This window comes from Zeus faber (assembly GCF_960531495.2).
Source record: "Zeus faber genome assembly, chromosome: 20".
Lineage (NCBI taxonomy): Eukaryota > Metazoa > Chordata > Actinopteri > Zeiformes > Zeidae > Zeus > Zeus faber.
The window spans coordinates 23,812,599-23,837,515 of record NC_137207.1 but is presented as its reverse complement, the minus strand read 5'-3'; the positions used below and the strand labels follow the sequence as shown (position 1 = coordinate 23,837,515).

The 24,917-nt window shown below is 46.3% G+C and overlaps 1 protein-coding gene across 1 annotated transcript in view; it reads right to left on the bottom strand.

Annotated features, from left to right (window-relative positions):
- The window catches only part of sdk2b (sidekick cell adhesion molecule 2b), a gene marked incomplete at its 3' end in the record, with an annotated part of 96,718 nt that overhangs the window by 29,704 nt on the left and 42,097 nt on the right, over window positions 1–24,917 (bottom strand). Inside the window, exons 11-27 of the mRNA XM_080020748.1 lie at window positions 24,260–24,362; window positions 22,136–22,312; window positions 19,988–20,124; window positions 17,697–17,844; window positions 16,318–16,458; window positions 12,377–12,558; window positions 11,471–11,586; window positions 9,979–10,174; window positions 9,255–9,353; window positions 8,550–8,741; window positions 6,389–6,510; window positions 5,790–5,899; window positions 4,469–4,619; window positions 3,857–4,094; window positions 1,438–1,553; window positions 1,161–1,350; window positions 545–643 (exon numbers count right to left, since the gene is read on the bottom strand). Of these exons, the coding sequence (XP_079876874.1) occupies window positions 545–643; window positions 1,161–1,350; window positions 1,438–1,553; window positions 3,857–4,094; window positions 4,469–4,619; window positions 5,790–5,899; window positions 6,389–6,510; window positions 8,550–8,741; window positions 9,255–9,353; window positions 9,979–10,174; window positions 11,471–11,586; window positions 12,377–12,558; window positions 16,318–16,458; window positions 17,697–17,844; window positions 19,988–20,124; window positions 22,136–22,312; window positions 24,260–24,362 (2,517 nt within the window). The remainder of the gene's footprint in view (window positions 1–544; window positions 644–1,160; window positions 1,351–1,437; window positions 1,554–3,856; window positions 4,095–4,468; window positions 4,620–5,789; window positions 5,900–6,388; window positions 6,511–8,549; window positions 8,742–9,254; window positions 9,354–9,978; window positions 10,175–11,470; window positions 11,587–12,376; window positions 12,559–16,317; window positions 16,459–17,696; window positions 17,845–19,987; window positions 20,125–22,135; window positions 22,313–24,259; window positions 24,363–24,917) is intronic.

Below are 24,917 nucleotides of genomic sequence, written 5' to 3'. Positions count from 1 at the left end.
TTTGCTATTTTTGTCAGACTGTGGATTGTTGATACATTGCTTATTTCTCTGATTTATTTTTATTGTATAAATGTTTAGGTCAATTTTATTGTTTATTGCTAATGTGTAGGTTTACTTCTCTTGTTTATTGTTAATTTGCATTTTATATTTTATATATGTTATTTCTATCTGTACATGTCTAAGGAGGATTGATGTACTGTATAAAGAGTCTACTCTAAAATTGGTTAGAAAAATATTTAATTGCATCAATCAATAAGCTTTTTATTGTCCTTTTATCCACCAAGTTTACCGTTTAGTACAGTAATACCAGTTTAGAATAGTATAATTTTAGTATGTCCAGATGAGGAACAGCTGGAAAGCCTGCAGTTTTCTGTTTTCGTTCCTAATAGAATTATGTTTAATTATATTAGGAAGTAACCTGGAAAGTGCCAAAAGACACCGAGTTACCAAAGTTTTCCTTGGAAGGAGTCCCACACTGGAGTGATTCTAATGGAAAGTTTCAGTTCTAATCACTGCAGCGAGGACTTGTCAGGACTCTACTGACCCAGGATGATGCCGTTGGGCTGGGAGGGCGACTGCCAAATGAGTCGGACCGAGGTCGTCCGCACCTCTGGAAACAGGATGCCCACTGGAGGTCCTGGCACTGCGAGACAAATGATAAGATAAAGTGGAAATAGAAAAAAATAAAGTGATTTTCATGCAGCCAAGGATATAATATATGACCACTTTCATCCTCCAATCCGCTCTTTTAAGACCTCGATAACAACTACTGATAAATAAAAAAAGGATTCGTCGTTGGCTTGACTTGTGAGAAAACTATTTTCCTTCCAGCACAGCACAAAAAGGTGATAAAACTGATTATACATTCTGTATTAGTAATAGACGCCTCTAAAAGCCTCGCAAATATCCAACACTGTCTGGCACAGTGTGGCACAAACTGTCCATTTTGATAAAATAAAAAGAAAAAAAAAAGCTAACATATTATCAGTATCGATTTGGTCCATGAGGAGCCTCTTCATGGACACTTCATGGAGGTAGTTCATGAAGAACCCATGAAGAGTAGCCCATGAAGAGTAGCCCATACTCTTCATGGATAACTCGTCATTTATTCGAAGTGCATGTATTCACTGCATCTTCAGTACATTTCTCTGCATTCCTACCGTCATCCAGAGTCCTTTCCAAGATGGTCGGCGAGCTGAGGCGTCCGTCCCCGATCCTGGTGAAGGCCAGGACCTGGATCTCATAGAGGACGTATTTACCCAGGCCAGTGAGCTGGATGCTGTGGCTGGCGTTGCCCTCCACCGTCCAGAACTCTACAGCGCTGTCCGAGTCCTTCTCCTTGTAGACCACCTGGGGACAGGAAGGGGGACGGTAGAAGGTATACCGGGACCGCGCTCGTCCTTTCTACGTCCTATCCTTGTTGTCCGTGGGCCCTACCTTGTAGCCCAGGATGAGGCCGTTCCTGTCCGGCTCGGGAACCTCGAACCAGCGCACCAGGATGCTGCTGGAGGTGGTGGCAAAGGCTGACACGTTGGATGGACCGCAGGAAGGGACTAGATAGCAAAGGAGAGAGAAATGTGTTTTGTTTTTAGTGTCAGTGTGGTACAACCGCTTGTATACGCTCGCTTTGCATTCGGCATTGTTTTTTTGGTGCTTGTGTATATTTTAGCACTGTGAGGGATAATATGCAGCCAGCCGGTCATTATCGTAAATTAGCCCTGCGGAGGATGATCAGGACTTTGTATCACTCTGAACGAGTTTCTTTTGTGATGATGACTGGTTGGCAGCATATTATCTCACTTATTACACAGCCGCGGAATATTGATTTAGTAGTATCCATAGTTTTCAAGCTACTATGCCTAATGCAGTGGCACGCTCTGTGACACAAAATCCGCTTCTTAGCTTCCACTATGAAAATAGTCCACAATTATTATCATTATTATTCTTAATGTGTAATCCGACGTATTGGACTTATTGCAGTTTTGATGTCGTGTCACAAGATGTCACCGCTATTCAGTGTTCAGAGTGGTATGTAGGTGGCGTAAAAATGAGGGATGTGAATCCAGGCGAGAGAAGTGGATTGACTGTGACAACAATCATTGTTAACGGATCTGCGGCCATTATTCAGAAATGACTGACCGCTGATTGGCGCTCTCGACCAATCAGAATTGAGTATTCCACAGAGCCGTGTGATAGGCATTATTATTCAGCTGCGTGTGAGAGCGAGAGACAGGCCATTGGGAGGTTAGATAGGCTGTTATAGCAACCTGGGTAATAGTGGGTGCAATTATTTGTGTGTGTGTGTGTGTGTGTGTGTGTGTGTGTGTGTGTGTGTGTGGGGGGTGTTTGTGTGTTTCATGAATGTGAGTTGCTCTATCGTGACTGCCAGTCATGGAAGCAGACTACAACAGTGGACCTTCTTTTTCAGACCTTTTTACTTGGCTGCTGAGGCTGGACGCATCGCTCTGATTCCTAAGAAGTTGCTGGAGTGAGGGGAAAAAGAAAGGAGCGCAGGAATTCCACATTCGAGCCCATATGGTCCCAATTTCCTACTCACTCCACTCACTCCCCCCCCAAATCACTTATTCCTCCCGACAAAAGGTCTGGCAACAAGCGAGAAAAAAAAAAAAAAAGCACAGAGAGCTAGGAAGGGAGAGGAAAACAAACTGACTGAAAGAAAAAAAATGCAGAAAAAAATGCAGAAAAAAATTGCATTGACTGTTTGGTAAAGAAAGAGAAAAAGAAGGAAATATGTGCACGAACCGAGGCGGGTATTTGGAAAAAGAGCCAGAGGCCTGCGAGCTGCATGTGCCCACACATAGATCCACATGTGGCGGGATGTAAAACCACATAACTGTGCGCTTGTTACTTCCTGGGAGTCTAATAACGCACACATTCCAACACATGCTGCAAAACACGCTGTTCATCACGGATGATGACGGATGGAGTGGACTGGAGTGCACTTGGTTGAGAGGAAATGGGCGTAGCATGGAGTAGGATGGCTGTAGGATGCAGTAGGATGGATGTAGGATGGAATAGAATTGAGTAGCATGGAGTAGGGTGAAGTAGGATTAAGTAGGATGGAGAAGGATGGACGCAGGATGAAGTACTATGGAGTAGTATAGAATAACATAGAGTAGGATGGAGAAGGATGGAGTAGTATAGAATGGTATAGAGTAGGACGGATAAGATGGATCAAGGATGGAGCAGTATGGATATGGGATGGATGTAGAACGAAGAAGGATGGCCCGAGGATGGAAGTAGGAGGGGGTGGGGTGAATGCAGGGCGGCATGGGACGAAGTAAGATGGAGTAGGAAGGAGTAGGATGGATGTAGGGTGGAGTAGAATGGATGTAGGATAGAGTAGTGCGGAGTAGAATGAATGTAGGATGGAGTAGAAAAGCGTAGTACAGAGTAGGTGGGATGTAGAATGGGGTAGGATGAGGTGTGATGGGGCAGGTTGGGGAAGGATGGATGAAGAATGGAGTAGTATGGACAAAGGGTGGAGGTAGGATGAAGAATGATGGAGTAGGTTGTACAGTATGTGGGATGGGGTAGAATGCAGTAGGATGGAATAGGATGGACGCAGGTTGCATGTAGCATGGAGTAGGATGGATGGAGCATGGAGTTGGAAGGAGTAGGATAGAGTAGTATGGATTAAGCATTGAGTAGGATGGATGTGGATGTGGATGTAGAGTGGTTGTAGGATGGATGGAGGATGAAAAAACAATTATGAAAGAAATTAGAAATTATGAAAAAACAATGGAGGAGTTCTGCTTGAATTGCTTTTGTGTAAAACAAAACAAAACAAGACAACTTTATTTGAGGGTTGCTTAAGTGGGCAGGGTCCCCGTACCGGACTCCCTGGTCCGGCCCCGCACCGGCTGGCTCCAGGGCCCCGTCCCGATGCCGTTGATGGCCTGGACCCGGACCTCGTACTCGGTCCACTCCTCCAGGTCCTCGATGGTGAACTCCCTTTCCAGGCGGTCGGCCACGACGTGGGTCAGGGCGCGGCCCGCCGAGCCCGTCCGTGAGTACTGGACCCGGTAGCCCACCAGCTCCGGGTTCCCGTTGTACTCCCACTCCGGCAGGGGCTGGTTCACAAGCACAAGGACGAGGACAAGGACGAGGACAAGGACGAGCAATTTCGGAATTAGAGCAAGTTTCTCTTCCAGGTTTTCAATGAGGAACAGAGCAAATAATAAATAAATACACATTATTGTACATCCTCAAATGGTGCTCACGTCATGTAGATAAATAACGGTGAAGTTTAACTCTGTGTCCTTTTGCCGGGGACCCCCCGGGAACCCCCTTGAAGGACCCCCTGGAGGACCCTGAACACCATGTTGAGAACCACTGGTCTATACAGTATGTATGGTGTAATTGCAACTACCTTGACCTCCAGCCAGTTTGTCTAGATAAACCATAAAACCATGGGGAAAGAAAGCTGCGTTTTTGGGGAACTTACCACCCATCGGAGCCACAGGCTGGTCTCGCTGGCCGTGCGCAGGGTGACGTTGGCGGGCGCCATGTCGGGCGCGGCCTGCAGGGTCTGGATCTTCCTGGAGGGCTGACTGGGAGGACTGGTGCCCACGATGTTCACCTGCCGCATACGGAGCCTGAGAGGGGTCAGAGGTAAACATGGTTTTATTTTTCTATTCTATCATTATTATTATAAATTATTATTATTATTATTATTAAAGGATAGGTTGGATTGTATTTTCTTGAACGAGCATTTCTTCAGCGATCAACCTTGTTCTTGGTTATCATATTTAGTTTGACAGCGCCTTGATGGAGGTCTCTGCACCGAGTGTAAACAAAACATCCCAATCACAATCATCGTGACGACTGAAAGTAAGCCTTTCCCTTTTCCCTCCGTTCAGACGACTTAGATAAGGTTTCCCCGGCGGGAGTTTGGAGACAAACCTTATCTCGCTCCGCCGCCGCCTCCGTTGTCCCAGATCTGCAGCGTTATCTGACAGCTAATTTATCACATTTCGTGCGTTGTGCATTCATTTGTACAGTGGGAAATTCTTAAAGCAGGATTATCTCCAATGAGATCTTCACCCTGATATGAAGTATTAATCGTACTATTGTGGGACACGGGAGTGTATGTGTATTAACGTTGGTATATGTAAAACCCCTAAACCGGGACCCTAAAGTGCACAGGCCCGGCTCCAGCCGTTTTGCCGAGAGTGACTGAGAAAGCGTCGCCGTTACGCACGGCGCTTACGCACGGTGCTTACGCATGGAGAGGGAGACAGGGGCGCAAATTGCGCTGGCGCAAATTTGGCAGTGAATGTTGAAAACCGGGACATTATTGAGTTTTACAGATATTTGTCGGGACTCGGGACACCAAGCTCGAAACCGGGACGAAACCCGACAAACCGGGACGTCTGGTTACCCTAAGTGTACAGTATGTTGACTAAATAGATAATAATGTGCATGGCCGGTCGGTATCACAAAACAACACCCAAGAAAGGCAGTTTGATAGCAACCCAGCACAGGATCCCTCCTACAAAAGAGGAGAATCTGCCTAATTAAAGCGAGGGATTGTCATTTAAGTAAGGGATAATGCGATAATAATAGATCAGCGCCCATTATTCAGAAAATAACTGACCGCCGATTGCCGCAATCGACCAATCAGAACGGAGTATTCCATAGAGGCGTGTGATAAATATTTTTAAATGTTATTTTTGCTTAATCATTCCTCGGCTCTGGAGTATTCCACATGTGAATAATGTAATAGTGTTGATGATAACAGTAATAATGCGTGTGAGAGTCCTCACCGGTAGAAGGTGTAGGGGTTGAGGCCCGGGACCTCCATGGATCGAGCGTCGGGTTCGTTGGGGAGCTGGTGCACCGTCACCCAGTCCTCGTTTTCGCCGACCACCCCCACCTTCCGCGGAGGCGGAGACAAAGTTTACGCGTTGTCGGGAGAGAAGACGGAAACGGTCGTAAAAACAAGCTGAGAGAGGAATGATGGATTCTCTCGAATGGCTCAAAAAAAAAGAAAAAAAGAAAACTGGCTGTAGAGTAAGTTGAGTGTTTAGCCGTGGATGACACTACAGGGAGATCCAAGATTTAAAGTTGTTATTTGCGTTTGGAAAGGAAATATAAAGTATGTAAAAGATACAAAAAAAAAGAGGAAACATACAGTCTGAAAAAATACTATGAGAATTTTTTTGTCAAGGCTAAAAAAAAAAAGATGAAATAATCATTTAAACATGTATTTGAAATAAAATATAAATAAAACAAAAGATATGGAAAAAATATGTAATTTTTCATATAAATAATTTATACATTTTAAGAATTGAAAAAAAATCCTAACAATAATATATGTTCTTGTTATTTTTTATTATTATTATGGGATGGGCGGGTGGCTCACCTGGGCCTCCACCTGCCAGCGGGAGATGGAGGTCTTTCCGTCGTAGCCGGGTTTGAACTGCAGGGTGACGGAGCGGGGGCCTATGTTGGAGATGGCCATGTTGGAGGGCGGGCCCGGGAGCTCTGGAGGAGAAACAATAAATACACAGAAGGAAAATCAAATGAATAATAAACACAATTGTTTAAGCCAAAACATCCAGACTGATATTTCATTTTTAGTATAAAAAATTGTGTTAAAAGTATATTTCCACCAATTGTTGCTCCCAATGCACTAAAGTACCAAGTACAGCTTTAGTAAACTAGTCATTAATATGCTGTGAATTTAAATTCACTTAAAAAAGAGGAGATTGAAACATTAACCTCCCTCAATCTGACTCTCGTATGCAGTACTTTTTTTGGGAATCCTTTTACCCACTTGACATGTCTTCTTTTAATCGACAACAGCGCCCCCCTGCGGTGGCACATGTAGTGCATGTAAACTGAACTGACGACGTAAACCGAGATTTGGGGAGATGGGACGCACGCACGCACGCACGCACACACACACACACACACACACACACACGCGCTCTCATGCACACACGCACAACCCCACCTACACACGCACGCACGCACGCACGCACGCACACACACACACACACACACACACACACACCAACCGGACGGCTACAACAATGGATGCTTGTGTATTCATTTCCAAAATCCTGAAGGGAAAATAAAAAGAGAATGGTGCAGGTGTGTGTGGTGTTACATCTGTTTGTGTGTGTGTTAATGAAAGATAGATTTAAAATAATATAAAAATAAAAATATCAAAATGAAACATTTCAAAAATATGTGAATAACATACAGTATATATAAAATATATATTATTTAATATGATAATAATAATAATAATAATAATAATAATAATAATAATTCCTGTGTGTGTAAAGATAGATTCCCTCAGATATTTCATTTTAGACATACATACATTTATAAAGAAAACAAAACACCGACATGAAACACATAAAAAACATCAAATATGTAAAAATGTACCTCTGTTATTTTTATGATAAATATTACAATGTTGTGTCACACACAATGTGTGTTAACGAAAAATATATTTCCCTGATTTCAGACTTCATTATCTCATACTTCTCCCCGTTGCTTTGCTTCCGCTAAGTCTTTGAAATCACCTTTCCAGATGCATAAATCCTAGTTATGAAGATGGGAACATCACACCGTGACATAATGTGGACACTGGGTTAATATTATCAGGATATAATTGCTCCTGCGGGCGCCCTAAGCACCACTGAGGGCTTTTTTTTTTCCCGGGGTTTTCCTAAATGCAGAACCATTCAACCCCTAATGAAATGGACATATTATATGACTCCGCGGTGAAATAATCGCCTCTAAATCATCGGCGCCAACGGCCGTTTCCAATCTACGTTCAGCGTTTAGCGGTATCTCCGGGGCCAAGGTGCTCAGGCGGTATCTTTACATATACACTGCGGGTAATGAGCGTTTTGGGGGCTGTAAACTGCCCCCATCTCCGTAAAACAATCTTCCGTTTGACAGCTTTTTACGGTGAGCGAGGGGAGCCCCTTTAGTTCTATTACGCAATTTAACGTGATTTTAATAGCAATTGCCGAGGAGAAGGCAATGGTCATAAAAAAGGTTCTTCTTTGGGGAAACCCGAAATAGGGTTTGGTATTTTTGGTTGGTTGGTGTTGTTGCCGTGCCAAAACAACGAGACGGCGACGTGGAACGAAACGCTAAATCTGGCGGTTCACCAGGTTTAGAGGAGCGACCACGAGGGGGAGAGTAACAGCTTCCATCCATCGTTCCCGGAAATACGACGAGACAAACGCGGCGGAGAACAGAGCGGCACTGAGTTGAGAGCTTGTTAATGGAGCATGGCCCGAGACCCTGGCCGACGCTTTACAGCCGCTTGGGTGCAATGCCGTTTTTCGGCCATCGCCAGGCTCCGTAGATTTTGCCCCAATTATGACTGGATTCAGAATAGATGGAACCCCCGGGTCCCCGAACGAGGCACTGACACTTAACGTCAGCCATCCATATGATACCGATACAGCGCCTGTGCAATCTGATCATTTGGCACTTAGCTAGCAGTTAGCACTTGGAGTGGTTCGGGTTGGTTAGGATCGGCCATTTCTACCGACCTGGTGGTACTCCGGAGGAGATGGTGGAGGAGGACAGCTGGCCCTGGCCCTTGGAGGTCATGCCGGCCACCTCGATGGTGTAGGTGGTGAGGGCGGTGAGCCCCGTCACCCGGTACTCCAGGGTGACGTTGGGTAGGTAGTGGGTGACCCTGGTGTTGGTGCGGTTGTACTCCTCCCAGGAGATGCGGTAGCCTGGTGGGCAGCAGGGGACGTTATTGAAGACGGCAAAACGGCAACTTTTATGAAGCGCTTTTCAACACCATGGTGGCTCAGAACATCTTTACGAAAACAACTTGGTTCCTTTATCCTTATCGGTCACCTTTGGGAAACGCTCATACGGGCCCGGCAACATTAAGGAACTCCTTGAACTCTTGGACCTTCCACCACTTGGACAATGGAAGCTTTTTCCATTATCGCCGGGTACATTCATTCATTCCTCCCTTTAACCCCATTTTCATCTCCCACCGGTAGATCATCGGCCGACGGGGTCAAAATAGGAAATTAAAAATAGAATGAACCGCGTGAACTCAGCCAACGCCGGCGTGCAAAAACGACTCTGTACGTTCGTAGTTATTGTTTGGGAAACCCGGACCCTATAAGCAAGGGCACGTCGAGGAACACCTTCAATTCTCGGACCTTTTCGCCACTTGGATCTCAGCTGTTTCATTACATTCGTCCGACCTTTCAATCCCACTTTTAACCCACCTGTGAGGACTCCGTTCTTCTCGCCGGGCTCCCTCCAGCTGACCTTGAGCGAGGTGTCCAGGATGTCCGTGAAGCTCAGGTGGCCGACAGCGCCGGGAGCTGCGGGTACGGAGGCGGAAATGGAAGAGTGGTCAGCGAGCGCCGGTTCCTTTTTGGCGACCTCCCCCGACCCCATCCTCTCAGGTACCACGCTAGGGAATTTGGCTTCAGAGCTACTTCTTTAATATGCAACGGGAAGAGAACTCATTTTGGAGGGAAGTCAGCCGTTGATGACAGTGATGGCTATTGGTGTTCTGAGGAGCTAAAGCGATAATCTCTGGACAGGAACTCGTCCCCCAATTACAGCGAGTCCTCGGCCAGAGCTCAGGATGTGGTTCATTAGCACTTCTGGGCGACTGGGTTCTGCATGAATAATGGATCTGGCCTCGTGGACTTGGTAATGTGGGACGGCGCTCATGTCCTCGCAACCGGCAACGCCACCATGGGGGGGGGGGGGGGGGGGGGCGGGCAGTGTTATGGAGAGAGAGAGAGAGAGAGACTGAAAAGAATCAGTGGTAGAAGTGAGAGGAAATAGCTTGTCTTGTCCCCCTAGAGTGAGAGACCATTAGGCTTCGAGCAAGGAGCGAGGAGTAAGAGCTAAAAAAAAAAAGAGAAAGAGAGAGAGAGAGAGAGAGAGAGAGAGAGAGAGAGAGAGAGGGAGAGAGGGCGAGCGAGAGACACCCACTGTCCTCGTGGGTCCTGAGGCCCCGGGGGGTGCTGCGGGGCCCGTCGCCGGGCGTGGTGAAGCACATCGCCGAGGTCTGGTACTCGGTGAACTTCTTCAGGCCCGCCACGTAGCCCACGTGGACGCTGTCCTGGAAGTTGGGTCGCACCGTAACCATGGAAACCTCCTCCTCGTGGCCCGGCTCCCAGGCCAGCAGCTATGGAGGGGAGCAAGGGTGAAGGAGAACCGAGAAGAAGCAGAACTAGTGAATAAATGAACAGTAGTGGGCTAATAGATCCAGTAATGTACTGACACTACAAGGAGTAGTCGCTCTCTCTCTCTCTCTCTCTCTCTCTCTCCCTCCCTGGTGGAGGACGACCTGTGCTTCCAGTCTGTTTTTAACGTGTAGGACTCTGTTAGTGAACCAAGTGTGTTTGTTGTATTGTCTGTAACTGTGAACTAGAGAAATTGTTTAAATAAAGATGCTTTAAAAATCAATCTCTTTCTCTCTCTCTCTCTCTCTCTCTCTGTCTCTCTCTCTCTCTCTCTTTCTCTCTCTCACTCTCTCTCTCTCTCTCTGTCTCCCTCTCTCTCTTTCTCTCTGTCTCTCTCTCTCTCTCTTTCTCTCTCTCTCTCTCTCTCTCTCTCTCTCTCTCTCTCTCTCGCTCTCTCTTCACAATACACAGAGACAGGCGCTCTGAAGAGGTATAGGGGATGGGGGTATGAAGGGGGAATGGCTCTCCAGAGATGGAGGTGGAGACAGAGGGAGGGATGGAGGGAGGGAGGGATGGAGGGATGGAGGGAGGGATGGAAGGATGGAGGGATGGAGGGATGGAGGGAGGGATGGAAGGATGGAGGGATGGAGGGAGGGAGGGATGGAGGGAGGGAGGGATAGAGGGAGGGAGCGGTGATGGAGGGAGCGGTGATGGAGGGAGTAGAATTCGGAGCTGGGATTAGGGTGCTTGGGTAATTAGTTGGATGGGGGGCGGGGGGGCTATTTTGGGTTCCCGGAGTGGGGAGTGATGGGGGTTGGGTGGGGGCTGGGTGGGGGCGGATCTCAGTGGAGCGCTGCATGCCCTGTGGTCAGGTGCTGGTCTCGCCTCTTGTTCCTCCCTTTTTTCTCTCCCAGGCTCATTACTTTACTTTCCCTTTATTATTTCTCTTCCTCGAATTTGTCTCCCTCCCTCCCTCCCTCCCTCCCTCCCTCCCCAGGGGGAAGACTATTTAAAATTCCCAGAGAATTCGTTCACCAACCCCCCCCCCCCCCCCCCAGCGGTGACGCACTGGGGGGCGCCGGGTGTTGATGTGTCGTTTAGCGTATGACGCGGATGATGCCAATGAACCAGGGAGAGAGATGGATGGATGGACGGATGGATGGATGGATGGATGGATGGATGGATGGAGTTCAAACGGTCCCCTTCAGGCCCCCGTCTTATCCCTCCATCCCGAAAGGGACAGCAAAGGAGGGTGGTGGGGGTGGGGGTGGTGTTTGGGGTTTGCAGGGGCAACCGACCTTGTAGCCCTGGTTGATGCCGTTGATGAACTGGGGGTTGGGAGCCGTCCAGGTGAAGCGGATGGTGGTGGAGTTGACCGCCTCCGCCTGCACGTTCCCCGGAGCGATGGTGGGCACTGGGAAGAAGGGGAAGGAAGGGGAGGGGAAGGGAGAGAGAGAGAGGGTGTTGGAGTTAGGCATAGAGCAGGAGATGGCAGCACACCTTGCAGTCAGACGCAGGAGGTTCGCCCGTGTCTGTTTTGATGTCGCGATCGATCGGCTCGACACGGGTCAAGGCGGACGCCGCCTTCATCTTCGTCTGTTCCTTTGTTCGTCTCCCTCCCTCCCTCCCTCTCCTTCTCCCCCCCCCCCCTCTCTCTCCCTCTCCTTCTCTCTCTCCCCCCCCTCCCCTTCTCCCTCTCTCTCTCTCTCTCTCTCTCTCTCCCTCTCTCCCAGATGACACACACACCCTCCCTTCCCTCCCCCCAGGGGACAATTATCTCCCCGCGGCTCTGCTTCTTTTCTCCTGAGGCGTCTGGATTTTAGTAAGGTGGCCCGCCTCCTTTGTGGAGCTCACAAAGCAAAAATCAATGGCAAAGAAAGGTGGTTCAGCGCCGGGTGTCGGTAAATATTTTTCTACCTCAAATCTGCAACCTTGTGGCATTGGCAGCTGGTGTGCTTTCAAATATCAGCCAAAATTCATGACACGTGAAAAGTCGGGGCCGGACACAATTCGACTGTTCGCCTGGTTTGGTAAATCTTTTCCAAGGACGCTTTGGTTCCAGCCCTCGCCAGCTCCGCGCGGCATCGTGTCGACCGACGAATTCGACGTTTGTCAGATCCCTCGCCAAACCCCCGGCTCCACCACAACAGAACCCCGAGCGGCCCCCGCCCTTCCTCCCCGCGGTGGTGGTCCTTCCCGCTCACCTCCCTGCAGGGTCCACTCCGTCACCTTGTGGCTGAAGGTGCCCAGGCCCGCTCCGTTGTACGCCGCCACCTCGATCTCGTAGTTGGTCCAGATGATGAGGTCCTCCAGGAGCAGGTTGGTCACGTCCGGGTTGGAGATGTTCTTGGACTGGTAGTCCACCGGCAGCCCCGTCAGACGGTAACTAGCATGGGGATTTGAAGACTTTCAGCGCGCTGGGTTAACATGCGTTGATTTGCGTTTAGGGAGTCTGAGGAAAATGTTCAAAGTGAGGAAAGTGTGACGCGTGACTTCAGGACAAGGATGAATGAAGATCGTTAGGTTTGGATAACAATCTCCCGTCCTCTGGAGACATATCTCATGAGTCACTCCGACTTGAGTCAGAGTGACTCATGAATATGCAATAAATACCTCATTATTAATATAGCTGCATATGGATTTTAGTGTAAACACAAATTCGCCCCTGTAAGAAAATGAAAGCAAAGCCACGAGGGAGCAATTAAGGGTTTATGTACTTTAAATTATCCTAGAGCGACACACCACAGCGTCCCTGGAAATCTCCTGAGGTCGCATTCGATCACAAGTTAGATTGTATTTTTCTTTGCTAACACGCCTTTTTTTACCACTCATTTGGTGTCGTGCAGCTGCTCTATAATGGTGCAGCTGCTTAATAATGTGATGTCATGTTGACAGGATGACTGTCTGTTCTCGTCTGGAGAGCAGGTTTTGATGAATGACACCAAAAATAGAGATGGCTGGAGCCGTTCTAAAAAGGTTGAGCTGCTTGGAATGGGTGGTTCATTTGCTGGTAGATTCGTGTGGCTTGTGAGGGAAAAAAAATGATGGGCAATTTTTTGATGAATGATATAATTCAAGTGATGTCGCATTGCTGAGGCGTATGTTTGCTTGGTGACACCCGACTCTTTCTCAGGAGATCTTACATTCCTGCAGTAGACTGATCAAGAGCACTGCTTTGGAGCAGCTCTGTGTCATTCTCTTTATTCTGCAGAATAATTAACTTTAACACCCTCAGTTTTGTTTTCCTGTCGCGGGCAGATTAACCTCACCGACCACGCAGGAGACTCTCCAACACGTTCGACAACCTCTAAAAACCCAAGACAGGAACATACAGGACAAAAAATAAATAAATACATATTGAGCGACCGAAATTCTCCGTTTTCTAAAGTCTGACACCTCTGTGTCGCGATTCTCCAGATCCACGATTCGATTCGACTTTCGGTTTCGAGGTCACATATTAATTTGATTTTCCATTAAAAAAAAAAAAAGGTCAGCATTGACAGCTTGTTGGACTACTGAGTCTTAACTTGTAAATATTATTTCTTTCCTCAACAAGTGGCTTTTATTTGAATATTAAAAATGATAAATAATAACAAAATATGAGAATCTTTAAACAACACATCTGAACAGTTAAGAGCTTTAGCAAAACTAGACTTGAGAATAGTAAACAATAAGTTATTTATGACGCTACTTTTAAGTTACTCACCAAGATAAGCTCAGAAAAAAACAGATGCTATTTCTGCCAGACGGGAAAGCTGGTGATAAAAGGAAAAGCCATCTTTTCTCCGGGCGATCTCTACTCCAAACGAGGCAAACAAAAACTCTCGACGTGTTGAATTTTACTCCGTTTCCTGCAGATGACTCCGGAAAAAATACCGCCCGCGTTCTCACGGCCCGGTGACATGTACCCCACGGCCCGGTGACAAGTACCCCACGGCCTGGTGACATGTACCCCACGGCCCGGTGACAAGTACCCCACGGCCCGGTGACAAGTACCCCACGGCCCGGTGACAAGTACCCCACGGCCTGGTGACAAGTACCCCACGGCCCGGTGACAAGTACCCCACGGCCTGGTGACATGTACCCCACGGCCCGGTGACAAGTACCCCACGGCCCGGTTGCCTGTTGGGAACCTCTGCACGAGAGGACGTTCCCTCGGTGATGGTCGGCTTTATATACCACTTTCATCGCCACATCTGTGGAATTACTGGACATTCTAGTCAGAGGCGCAGTGCAGTGTGCGTGGAGCGATGCGGCGCAGCCGACCCCCCGCGGAGCCGACCACCGCTCTCCCAGCTCCGACACCAACTTCATGAAAGTCGATTCGGAGCCGGGGCAAGCCGTAGACGACACCCGCCCGGTGCACGCGCCCCAATTTGGCCACCGGAAAATGTTATCCACAAAGGTACGGGGGAGAATCGCGAACCCGCTTCTGATGTCGTTCTAAATCCAAAACGCTCATTTCGATCGATTTTCGATTTGAATCTGAATCGTGACACCCCTCATCCTCACACATCATAAAATGTCCTTCACTTTTGTGAATGGCCTCCTCTATAGTGTTGAGTGTTTAACATAGTTGTCGCCTATCGTGATGTGGCTTTACTGTATATTATACTTCAGCTGCTCCAGTGCTTCATGTGTAAATCAGGAGGTGCCGGAACACAGAGAGGTTGCCGATCCGGCGCGAGAAAACAAATCGGGTGAATGTATGCGCGGAAGGCATTTTATTTATCATTATTATATTTGTGTCAGTCAGTGTCAATTACAACAACAAGATAAAAGAGATAGAAGCTTACAAAATGCACCGGGACAACAGGAATGAGGAATTGAGGATGAGGGATTAGAAATAAGGGGAATCATAAATATATTTTCACACGTGTGAATCGTCCCCGTCCAGTCACGGACCCGGACACGGCTCCGCGAGAGCAGCACGGAGAGCCGAGCCCTGTTCCACCAAAGAAAACGAAAAACAGTGTGCTGCCGATGGCGGGCCACCCATCGCCGGGTCACGTATCGTCTGCTCCGTCGGAGAGGGAGGCAGACGCGAATCCGATTCAGCTGACAAATTTCTGAGTCGGGTACAGCCCTAAAAAAAAGAATAATCTAAAAACACTATTTCCATCAGTTTTGTTTGGAGAAACGGGGAACGCGGAGCTCGCAGCTTGAGCCACAGCTCGGCGGCTCGTGCGGAGGTGCTGGATCCAATCAAATATGTGCCGCTCCGATTCTGGGAGGTCCCGGAACATGTTCCGGCAGGATCCGCCACAAATGAAGCCCTCAGCTGCTCTATATTGCACTGTAGCTGCTCTATAGTGCAGTGTAGCTGCTTTATAATGTTGAATTGTTGTGAAGCCTGCTTGAAAATCTTTGTAGCTTTTCTTTATATTAGTGTCAATGCCCTATATTGTAGTGTAGTTGCTCTATATTGTAGTGTCATTGCTCTATATTGTAGTGTAGTTTCTCTATATTGTAGTGTAGTTGTTCTATATTGTAGTGTAGTTGTTCTATATCGTAGTGTAATTGTTCTATATTGTAGTGTCATTGCTCTATATTGTAGTGTAGTTGCTCTATATTGTAGTGTAATTGCTCTATATTGTAGTGTAGCTGCTTCATGTTGTCGTGCAGCTGCTTTCTAATGTTAAGTAGATGCTCTATATTGTAGTGCAGCTGCTTTATGATGTTGTGGAGCTGCTCTATATTGATGTGTAGGTTAGCTGTGTTGTGTAGCTGCTCTATGTTGTAGTTCAGCTGCTTTATAATGTCATATTTCATGTAGCCGCTATACATACTGTAGTGTAGCTGCTCTATTTTGTAGTGCAACTGCTGTACAATGTTGAGTAGCTGCTCTATATTGTAATGCAGCAGCTATATAATGTTAAATGTATTTGTGTAGCTGCTCTATATTGAAGCTTAGCTGCATTATAATGTTAAATATCTTTCTCTAGCTGATCTATACTGTAGTGTAGCTGCTCTAAATTGTAGTCTAGCCTTCACATTGTGATGTTGACCTCTCACATAATGGGATTCTCACCATAGAGCTTCTGTGTTTGAATTGGGAGCGGCGGAGAGGGGTCTCTCATACTGTATGTGCGTCTATGTTTCGGTGTGTGCGCGAGTGTATGTGTGTGTGTGTGTGTGCTCTCACCGCACGCTGTAGCCACGCAGGACGCCGTTCTGGTGGCTCTCGGGCGGCGGCTGCCACTGGATCATGATGGACTGGTTGGTGCGGCCGCTGGCGATGACGTTCTGCGGCGGGGCGCTGGGCGGCTCCTCCGGCAGGGAGACGCTGGGGGGCGTGCACGAGCCCCACGTGCACGCACACACATGCGCACACACACGCACACACACACACACACGCACACACACACACACGCACGCACACGCACACACACACACACACACACACACACACACACACACACACACACACAGAAACGTTTGCCATCAACAGGATGATTTGGTTCATTTCAAAGTCTAAATATAAACCTTTGAAATCAGTTTTTCTCTGAAGGCAGAATAAAGCAGAATAAAAGCCGTTTGAACGCTACTACAATGGCGTTAGTCACTATTTATCTCCGGGCTCGCGCTATTATCTGTCAATTTTATTCTCATGCTATTATCCGTCTCTTTCTGTCTCTTAGTTCCCGATCTTTCCTTCTATGCCTCTCTCCCTTTCGTTTATTTGCCTTTCACAAGAAAAAAAAAGCGTCTTGTGATATTAGTGGAACGGTCCAATGATGTTATCTTGAAAAAACACTCTTGCTCGTGAAATAACTTCAGGAAAAGCAAATTATAGGAAAAATCATCGATGTGGGATCAAATGATCAAATGGGATAAAATGAGAAAAACAAAAAAAAAAAGTCCAAGAAAATGCACTCAAAAACCTTGGCTGTTGACTGAATAAATAAACAGGTAAAATACAATAAAACGTATCTAGGAGTTTATTTAGCAACGTTAAATCGTCAGCGTATCCACACGTCACTTAGAAGTCCTTGCAATTATTTGACCAAATTCGCTCAAATAAACACTTAGAATTGCAACTAAAACTTATGAAATGCAATTTGTAGTGATATTAAATAGCTTTCCTCCAATCGAAAAACAACATTTGCATAACATAACTGTATGTTTGCAGAGCCGGATCAAAATGAGAATGTTTCAAAGAGAAGCGGCAATTTACGACCAATTGCTCGCGCTCATGTAGTAAATATTCAGTGGATCGTGTTTTGCGCGCTGAATATTCTTGTCCACAAAATTAATGTATATAATTCGATTTCACCAAAAGTGGTGGAAAGACAGTAATAGCAGACAGGGAAAGATCAGGGAAAAAAAACAACCCAAAAAACAAAATGACTTGAATGAGCATTCACTTAATGCGTTACTTAAGACCTTTTGAGAGATTAACTTTAAAGACGTTTATTTGGACCAAACCGAGCAAGCACACGGGTGCGCGCGGAGCAGAGGGGTAAGTACTGGGTCGAAACAGCGCAGGTCGCAGAGGACGCGACTGTGGGCGGGGATCCTTACCGGTCGGTCTCCTTGCTGAACTGCCCCTTCCCCACGTCGTTGACGGCGCAGAGGCGGAACTGGTAGGAGCGGGCGGGGATCAGGCCGCTGACCGTCACCGCCGTGGACTCGGGTTCGATGTTGGCCAGCAGGATCGCCCAGGGAGCGTCTGAAGGACGGGGCGGGGGGGGAGAGTTATATCATCTGGATTTCGATTTTATACCCACAGACAATACTCCAAGCTGTATGGCCGCGTCGTCCAATATCGTTTTACGAAACACTTAAAAGTGTGAAATTATTTCACACACATCTTTGCATCCATGTATGGCATATGTTTTTCAAGCCGCTCATGAGAATGTGTCCCACGTCCGTTTCAGTGTCTTCCGAGCAGCAGACACCCAGGAAGGCGAAGAGCGAAAGGCGCAGACGTCGTCGGAACACCGAAAACCCCCTTTGCTTTGCCCCCTTTCCCCCTTGAGTCGCCGGAAAAAAAAATGGGAAAAAACGGCAACAACCTTTAGCGCCCGCCGTAGCCTTTTACTTCATATTTGAATTTAAAATTCAAATGTTATTTCATGAAATGGTAAAAAACTTTGACGGTTATTGTGCCTCGTAAATGAAAACATACTTGGCCCAATAAACAGATTCCTCAATTCTGAATTTATATAGTATTATAGCACTGCAAGTATAGGGTTTGTATAGTGTAGTTTGTACCTTGTTGTTTGTTCATAATGTCTCGTTTCCTCCTCCGTGCCGCTCGTTATTCAACAAACATCCCGAGGATTTTGGGATAATTGCGTCCTTTGAAATCCTTTCTCTTGTCTCGGACAAAGCTTAAGAACTTCCAAGAACCGTCTATTCAGCGGCGCGTTTCACTTTGCCAGATTCTCCATTTGCGGCAACAATAATATTGTCGGATCAGAGTTTGACTTTTTTTTTTTTTTTTTTTTTTTTTCCCTTCCTCAAGTGTTCGGAAAAAAAGAAAAAGAAAAAAGGACAAAAATCTTTTTTGGGAAATCAAACCGAGTCACAGCGGAAATGGGATGAGTGCACGAGTCGGGGGCCAGAACGAGAAAAATAAAGCAACCGGGGGCGCCTCTGCACGAGAGGAACGCTTGTACCGGAATATCTTCCCGAATAAGAATAAACAGCGTCTTTGTAGTGAAACTCAGACGAAGAGCGTTGTCTTCATCTCCAGGTTCAAAAGGACGAATTGACACCCCTAATCACTTTCACTGATCATGATGCGAATGTTTTGTTATTATTTATTTATTTTTATTCTCAAGGAGGAAAAACATTCACACCTCAGCGTGCTTCAAGGAGACAAAAAAAAAAGATCCAACAAAATACACTTTCCGCTTATTTCCTTCCGCTGTGTAAACGATCCGGTCCTTTCGAATGTTTCTCAAGAGGAATCACGTATGGATCCGGAGCTCCCGACGCCTCCGGGATGTCGTGGACGAGGGGACAACAGAAGTTGTGTTCTCGCCGATATGCCGTCTAAATTCCCTTTTACTTTCTTTGCGGCACAATCGATTCGGTCCGTTCGGACGTTTTCCAACGAGAAGCGGTGCAACGGTCCCGACACTGATGGACAAAGGCGGAAAAAACAAAGACTTACTGTTCTCCGGTTCCACTGTTCCAACCGGCTTAAATTCCCTTTTTTTTTTTTTCACCGCGGCCCGTTCAAACACTTCCTAACGGGAAATAATGTCCTGACCGGGACGGACGGAGGCCGAAGCCACAGACGTAAACACAGTGCCCGGCTGACCCACTGTTCTTCGAGACGGAGGGAACGAGGGGCGACGGTCCTAAACGATCTGGTCCGCTAGAACGAACTTTCAGACGGGGAATAATAGTATTGATCCGGACGGACGGAGGCGAAAACCCACAAACACCAACAAAGTCCCAGACCGACGTATTGTTCCCCCAGATCACCAGGATGTGACAAATGAGGGTGATGAGGAGAAGGATGACCTTCCAACGGCTGCGACGTTTAAATTCCCTTTGATTTGTTCCCGCTGTGTAAACGATCCGGCCCTTTCGAACACCGCCACACGAGGGGGGGGGGGGGAATAAAAAATGCATTGATCCGTACGTTGAGCAGGTGGACGGAGGACAAAAGCAAAGATGCACCCTTGCCCGAGACCTGCAGGACGCAGGGGATGAGGAGACAAAACACGCGGCCCGATGGGTGCGGCCTGCCCGATTCGCTCCGTCGGGAATACTTTGTCGGATGAGAAACGACGCATCGGTCCGGGCGAACGGAGGCCGGGAGGACAAACGAAAACACCGTCGGCGGGCTGACTCACTGTTCTCCGACACCTCCAGGATGTAGCGGACGAGGGGGCTGTTGCCGTCGAAGGGCTTGGCCCAGGTCAGGTTGATGGCTCGTTTCTCTGCCGTGCTCAACGCCGCCACCGGGTTTTCTGGGGAATGGGGCAGCTGCCTGCGGAGGCCAAGGAGATGGAGAATTAAAATAAAATGAATCAGTGTTGCCACTCAACCGGCGGTTCTCAACGCGGGGTTTTGGGACCTCGGCAATGTTTTCAACCTTCACCACCGTTTCATTTCAAGACATTGGCACGAAAAGAAAACTTCCAGTCGTGACTGTTTGGATCCTGGTTTCGCCGTTCGGTCCCGAACCAAAGCTTTGGAAGCTTGAATTGACTGAATCACATGATCACAGGCAATATCCAGCCAAACGGCCAAATGCCTTCCAAATTAGGGCTCCTCGACGGTGCCGTCTTGAAAACGACTGCCCTAAATGACGTGGCGTGCTGTGATGTAATATAGTGAGAGTTTAGACAAAAACAAACAGCAAAAGAGGCAGCAAGAGGGGGGAGTAAGATGACTGCTCTGCTGGTGTACGCAGAGTTACAGATGGCACACACGGGGCGGGGGGGATTGGAAGGGCTCAAGAGAGAGCAATGTGACGGAGAAACACAAATATATATAAAAGATTTAAAAAAAAAAATATATATATATATATACATATATATATATAAAAGATAAAAAAAAAATATATATATATATATATATATAAAAAAATAAAAATTAAAAAACATATATATATATATATACAGTATATATATATATATATATGTATATATATATATGCAAGACGAAAGCTCAGAGAGAAATGGACACGCAAAAGCCCAGGGTCATCAAGTCATTCAGCCATAAACCCGGGAGAGAGAGAGAGGGAGAGAAAGGGGACACACACACACACACACACACATACACACACACACACACACACACACACACACACACACACACACTGTACAAAGACAATCAATCAGTCATCTGAAAAAAAAAAAAACAGAAAAACAAAAACAGACAGATGTCTCATTTTGTTTGGGTCTATTCTGGTTTCCGCCGACAGAAAGCTGCTGAGACAAAGTCAGACTGGGTGGTTGACAAACCAAGTAGAGACGGAGGGAGAGAGAGAGCGAGAGAGAGAGTCCCTGGGGAGCCTCGGAGGTGTGGAGGTGAGGAGCCTCGGAGGTGTGGAGGTGAGGAGGTGTGGAGGTGTGGAGGTGTGGAGGTGAGGAGGTGTGGAGGTGTGGAGGTGTGGAGGTGGAAATGAGGACGGGAAGAAGATGAAGTCAGGGGTGTCAATAAGATAGAGCTGGTGACAGATGGAGGTGTGTGTGTGTGTGTGTGCGTGTGTGTGCGTGTGTGTGCGTGTGCGTGTGTGTGCGCGCGCATATGTGTGTGTGTGTGTGCGCACACACTCGAACAAACCGCCCGCATTAATAGGACGTGGGGAATCGTGAGGACACATTTAGGGTTCTCATCTTCCCTACGTAAGTGTGCTGAAAATTGAATGTCCTCATAATCTGAGGAGGCATTCATTCCCTTCAAAATTGTTAAATATTTGATATACACCCCCTGATTTACTCTCATGATTCAATAAGGTTACAGAGGCGTTTTAAAGTCGACACAACCCTCACAAAAGTTTGCTTTTTTTTGTTAGAGATGTCCCCATAAACCACCTGTGTTTGTGTGTCCTAACTAAAAACCAGAATACACCCCAGCATTAATAGGACATTGGAAATCGTACAAACACATTCAATGTGCTCATCCTCTCAGAGTCACGTCTTCATAATTTGGTGTCCTCATAACCCGAAAAGGCTTCAACGCCTGCTTAAAATGTGGAAATATTGCAAAATGTCATAGGGCTGTTTTAAAGTCGACATAACTCCAACTAAGTTTTAAAAGTTGTTCTTGTCGATGTCCCTAAAAAGCAGCTGAGCCTGTAAGTGTGTATAAATAAATGTGTGTATTTTCAGTAATGAACACGCGGAGGCGGATGTACACCAGGGGGGCAGGGGGCGGGTTAAGGGTTGATGAAAGCCAAGACAAAAAAAAAAAAAAAAAAAAAAGCCATGCGGGTGGTGGTGGAGGTGGCGGTGGAGGTGGCAGCAGCGGGGGCGGCGGCGGGGGGTCGCTACCGGACGCGGAGGTGGGCGCTGCGGGAGTCGTTGCCCCCCACCGAGGTGACCCGGCAGGTGTAGGTCCCGATGTCGCCGGACCAGGTCTGGGAGATGTGCAGCGTTCCGTCGGGGTCCAGGCGCATGCGGGGGCTGGACTGGGCGTTGATCACCGAGCCCTCCTTGTCCCACACGTGCCTGGTCAGGGCGGCACGAAAAGATAAGATAAGACAAGATAAGATAAGATAAGATAAGACAAGATAAGACAAGATAAGACAAGATAAGATAAGATAAGACAAGATAAGATAAGATAAGATAAGATAAGATAAGATAAGACAAGATAAGATAAGATAAGATAAGACAAGATAAGATAAGATAAGATAAGACAAGATAAGATAAGATAAGATAAGATAAGACAAGATAAGATAAGATAAGATAAGATAAGACAAGATAAGACAAGATAAGATAAGACAAGACAAGACAAGACAGGACAAGACAAGACAAGATAAGACAAGATAAATCAGATAACATAAGATAATATAAAATAAGATAAGATAAGATAAAATAAGATAAAATCAGATAAGATAAAATCAGATAACATAAGATAATATAAAATAAGATAAGATAAGATAAGATAAATCAGATAACATAAGACAATATAAAATAAGATAAGATAAGATAAGATAAAATAAAATAAGATAAAATAAGATAAAATAAGTTAAGATGGCTACTTACTTCATTAGCAAGGCCCTAAATTAATCTATTGTGAGATAATTATTTTACAATTACTTGAGAATTAGGTGAATTCAAGAGCATTCGTTCAAGAGAGATCATTCGCTGAGGAACGATGCTGAATCCATGGCAAAAGGGCCCTGGACTACTGCAAGGATCATTTTGAGATCTATTTGGGAATTGCTTGGAGCGGATCAAGACTCATCGTTGGAGACCAAAAATGGAATGATCATTGAAAATCAATCGCTGATCAAATGGTCTTTCAAGGTCCAAACAGATCATGACCCAAATCTGAAAATGAGTAAATGTACATATTTCTATAAAATGCATTGTGTGTGTTTTTGTTTTTTTTATAGTAACTGATTATTTGACTGCCCTCAATTAATATAAAACACTTTGAGTTGCATGCTGTGTATGACAGATGCTATACAAATAAAGGTTATTATTATTATTATTTATTTTTTTTTAAATTATTATTATTTTTTTTAATTAAATGAGACAGAATATTGATTTGAAAGGATTTTATAACCAGTACGTTTAAGAGTTTCCGCTGAGAAAAATAGCTCCATAACAGCGTAGTATTACCAAACTATCTGCCCTCCCAAAAAAAGTTTCAATTGGACATATCAGCACTCATCTCTTCAAGTCTTCATTTGCAGTTTCTATGTAGTGTCACAAGATGGCGCCACTAGCAAATGTTAACATTAGCACGGAGACGACGCGAAACCAGGGTTGTGAATAGAGGCGTAGAAGTGGTTGCCCCTGACAACGGCTATTATTCACAGATCAGCGGTCATTATTCAGAAATAACCGACCGCCCATTGCCGCTACCGACCAATCAGAATCGAGTATTCTACAGAGCCGTGTGATAACTTATTATTATTATGAATCCACAAGCACAAGTATAACTTTAGTCACCTCATCCTCGGGGGAACTCTCCGGATTCCACATATTATTCATTATATGCGTCTGCATACATCGTCATACGGTCTTTGTCACCAGTGACGGAGGGAAGAATAATTGCTTTGCATCTCTGAGTATATATATTTTACATGAGCCGTATCAGCAAAGTGGCAATTATGCAAAATAACATCTGCTGTTTGGATGTGGATGCTGATTCAACGTATTTTTCAGATTTCCATGGTAACGCGCAACACCGGCAGATCCTCAAGGGCTTTATTTATGTCCATGTGCATAAAACATGCATTCTGAGTTATTTCATGCTTTCTGTGGTGCTCCATGTTGCCCCAACACATTTTTTATATTAAAAATAAATAAATAAATAAAATAAAATAAAATAAAATAAAAATAAACAAATAAATAAATAAATAAATAATAATAATAATAATAATAATAATAATAATAATAATAATAATAAATACTAACAATATCAAAACTGCTTCAAATGATTACCTGATGGTGACGCTGGGGTCGTGCGTGACCCCGCACGTCATCACCGCCTTGGTTCCCTTGATGACGCTCTGGTCCTGGGGCGGCGTGGTGATCCGGGTGCGGGCTGGGAACACAGCAAACCGCATCGCAGACACACCATTTTACGCCAGGATGACTCCCGAGTCACTCCTAAGATACATTCCGATGTTCTGACTCTCACAACACATTTTCACGGCCCGCAGTGACAGTAGAGCATTTGGTTGAGAGTGCAGGTGCGCTGGCCACCACGTCCGAGCCCAAATCGCCTCCATCGGGAGGGTGCCCCCGCTGCGACCCTGCGCTACCTTGTTTTCAGATGTGACCCTCTTCACCGCGCTCAGGAGCGGCCATTTGCATCATTTGCATCACTGAAGGCGGAGTACGCAGCAGCCGAGTCTCGACCGGCAAGTTTAGTCGCAGAAAAACAGTCAGGCTCGAGGAACCCCCGAAAAGAAGGGGTAGCGTAGGACTTGATGTATGAAACGAACAAACTGAATTCATTTTAGACACTTCTTTGTTGTGAATTGATTCAAGATTTCTACATTTAGACTCAATTTGATCCGAGGTGACTCGGGCCTTGAGGCCTTGAGAAACACTGACATACAAACAGGAGGCGCGCTGCACTGCCATCGCCCCGACA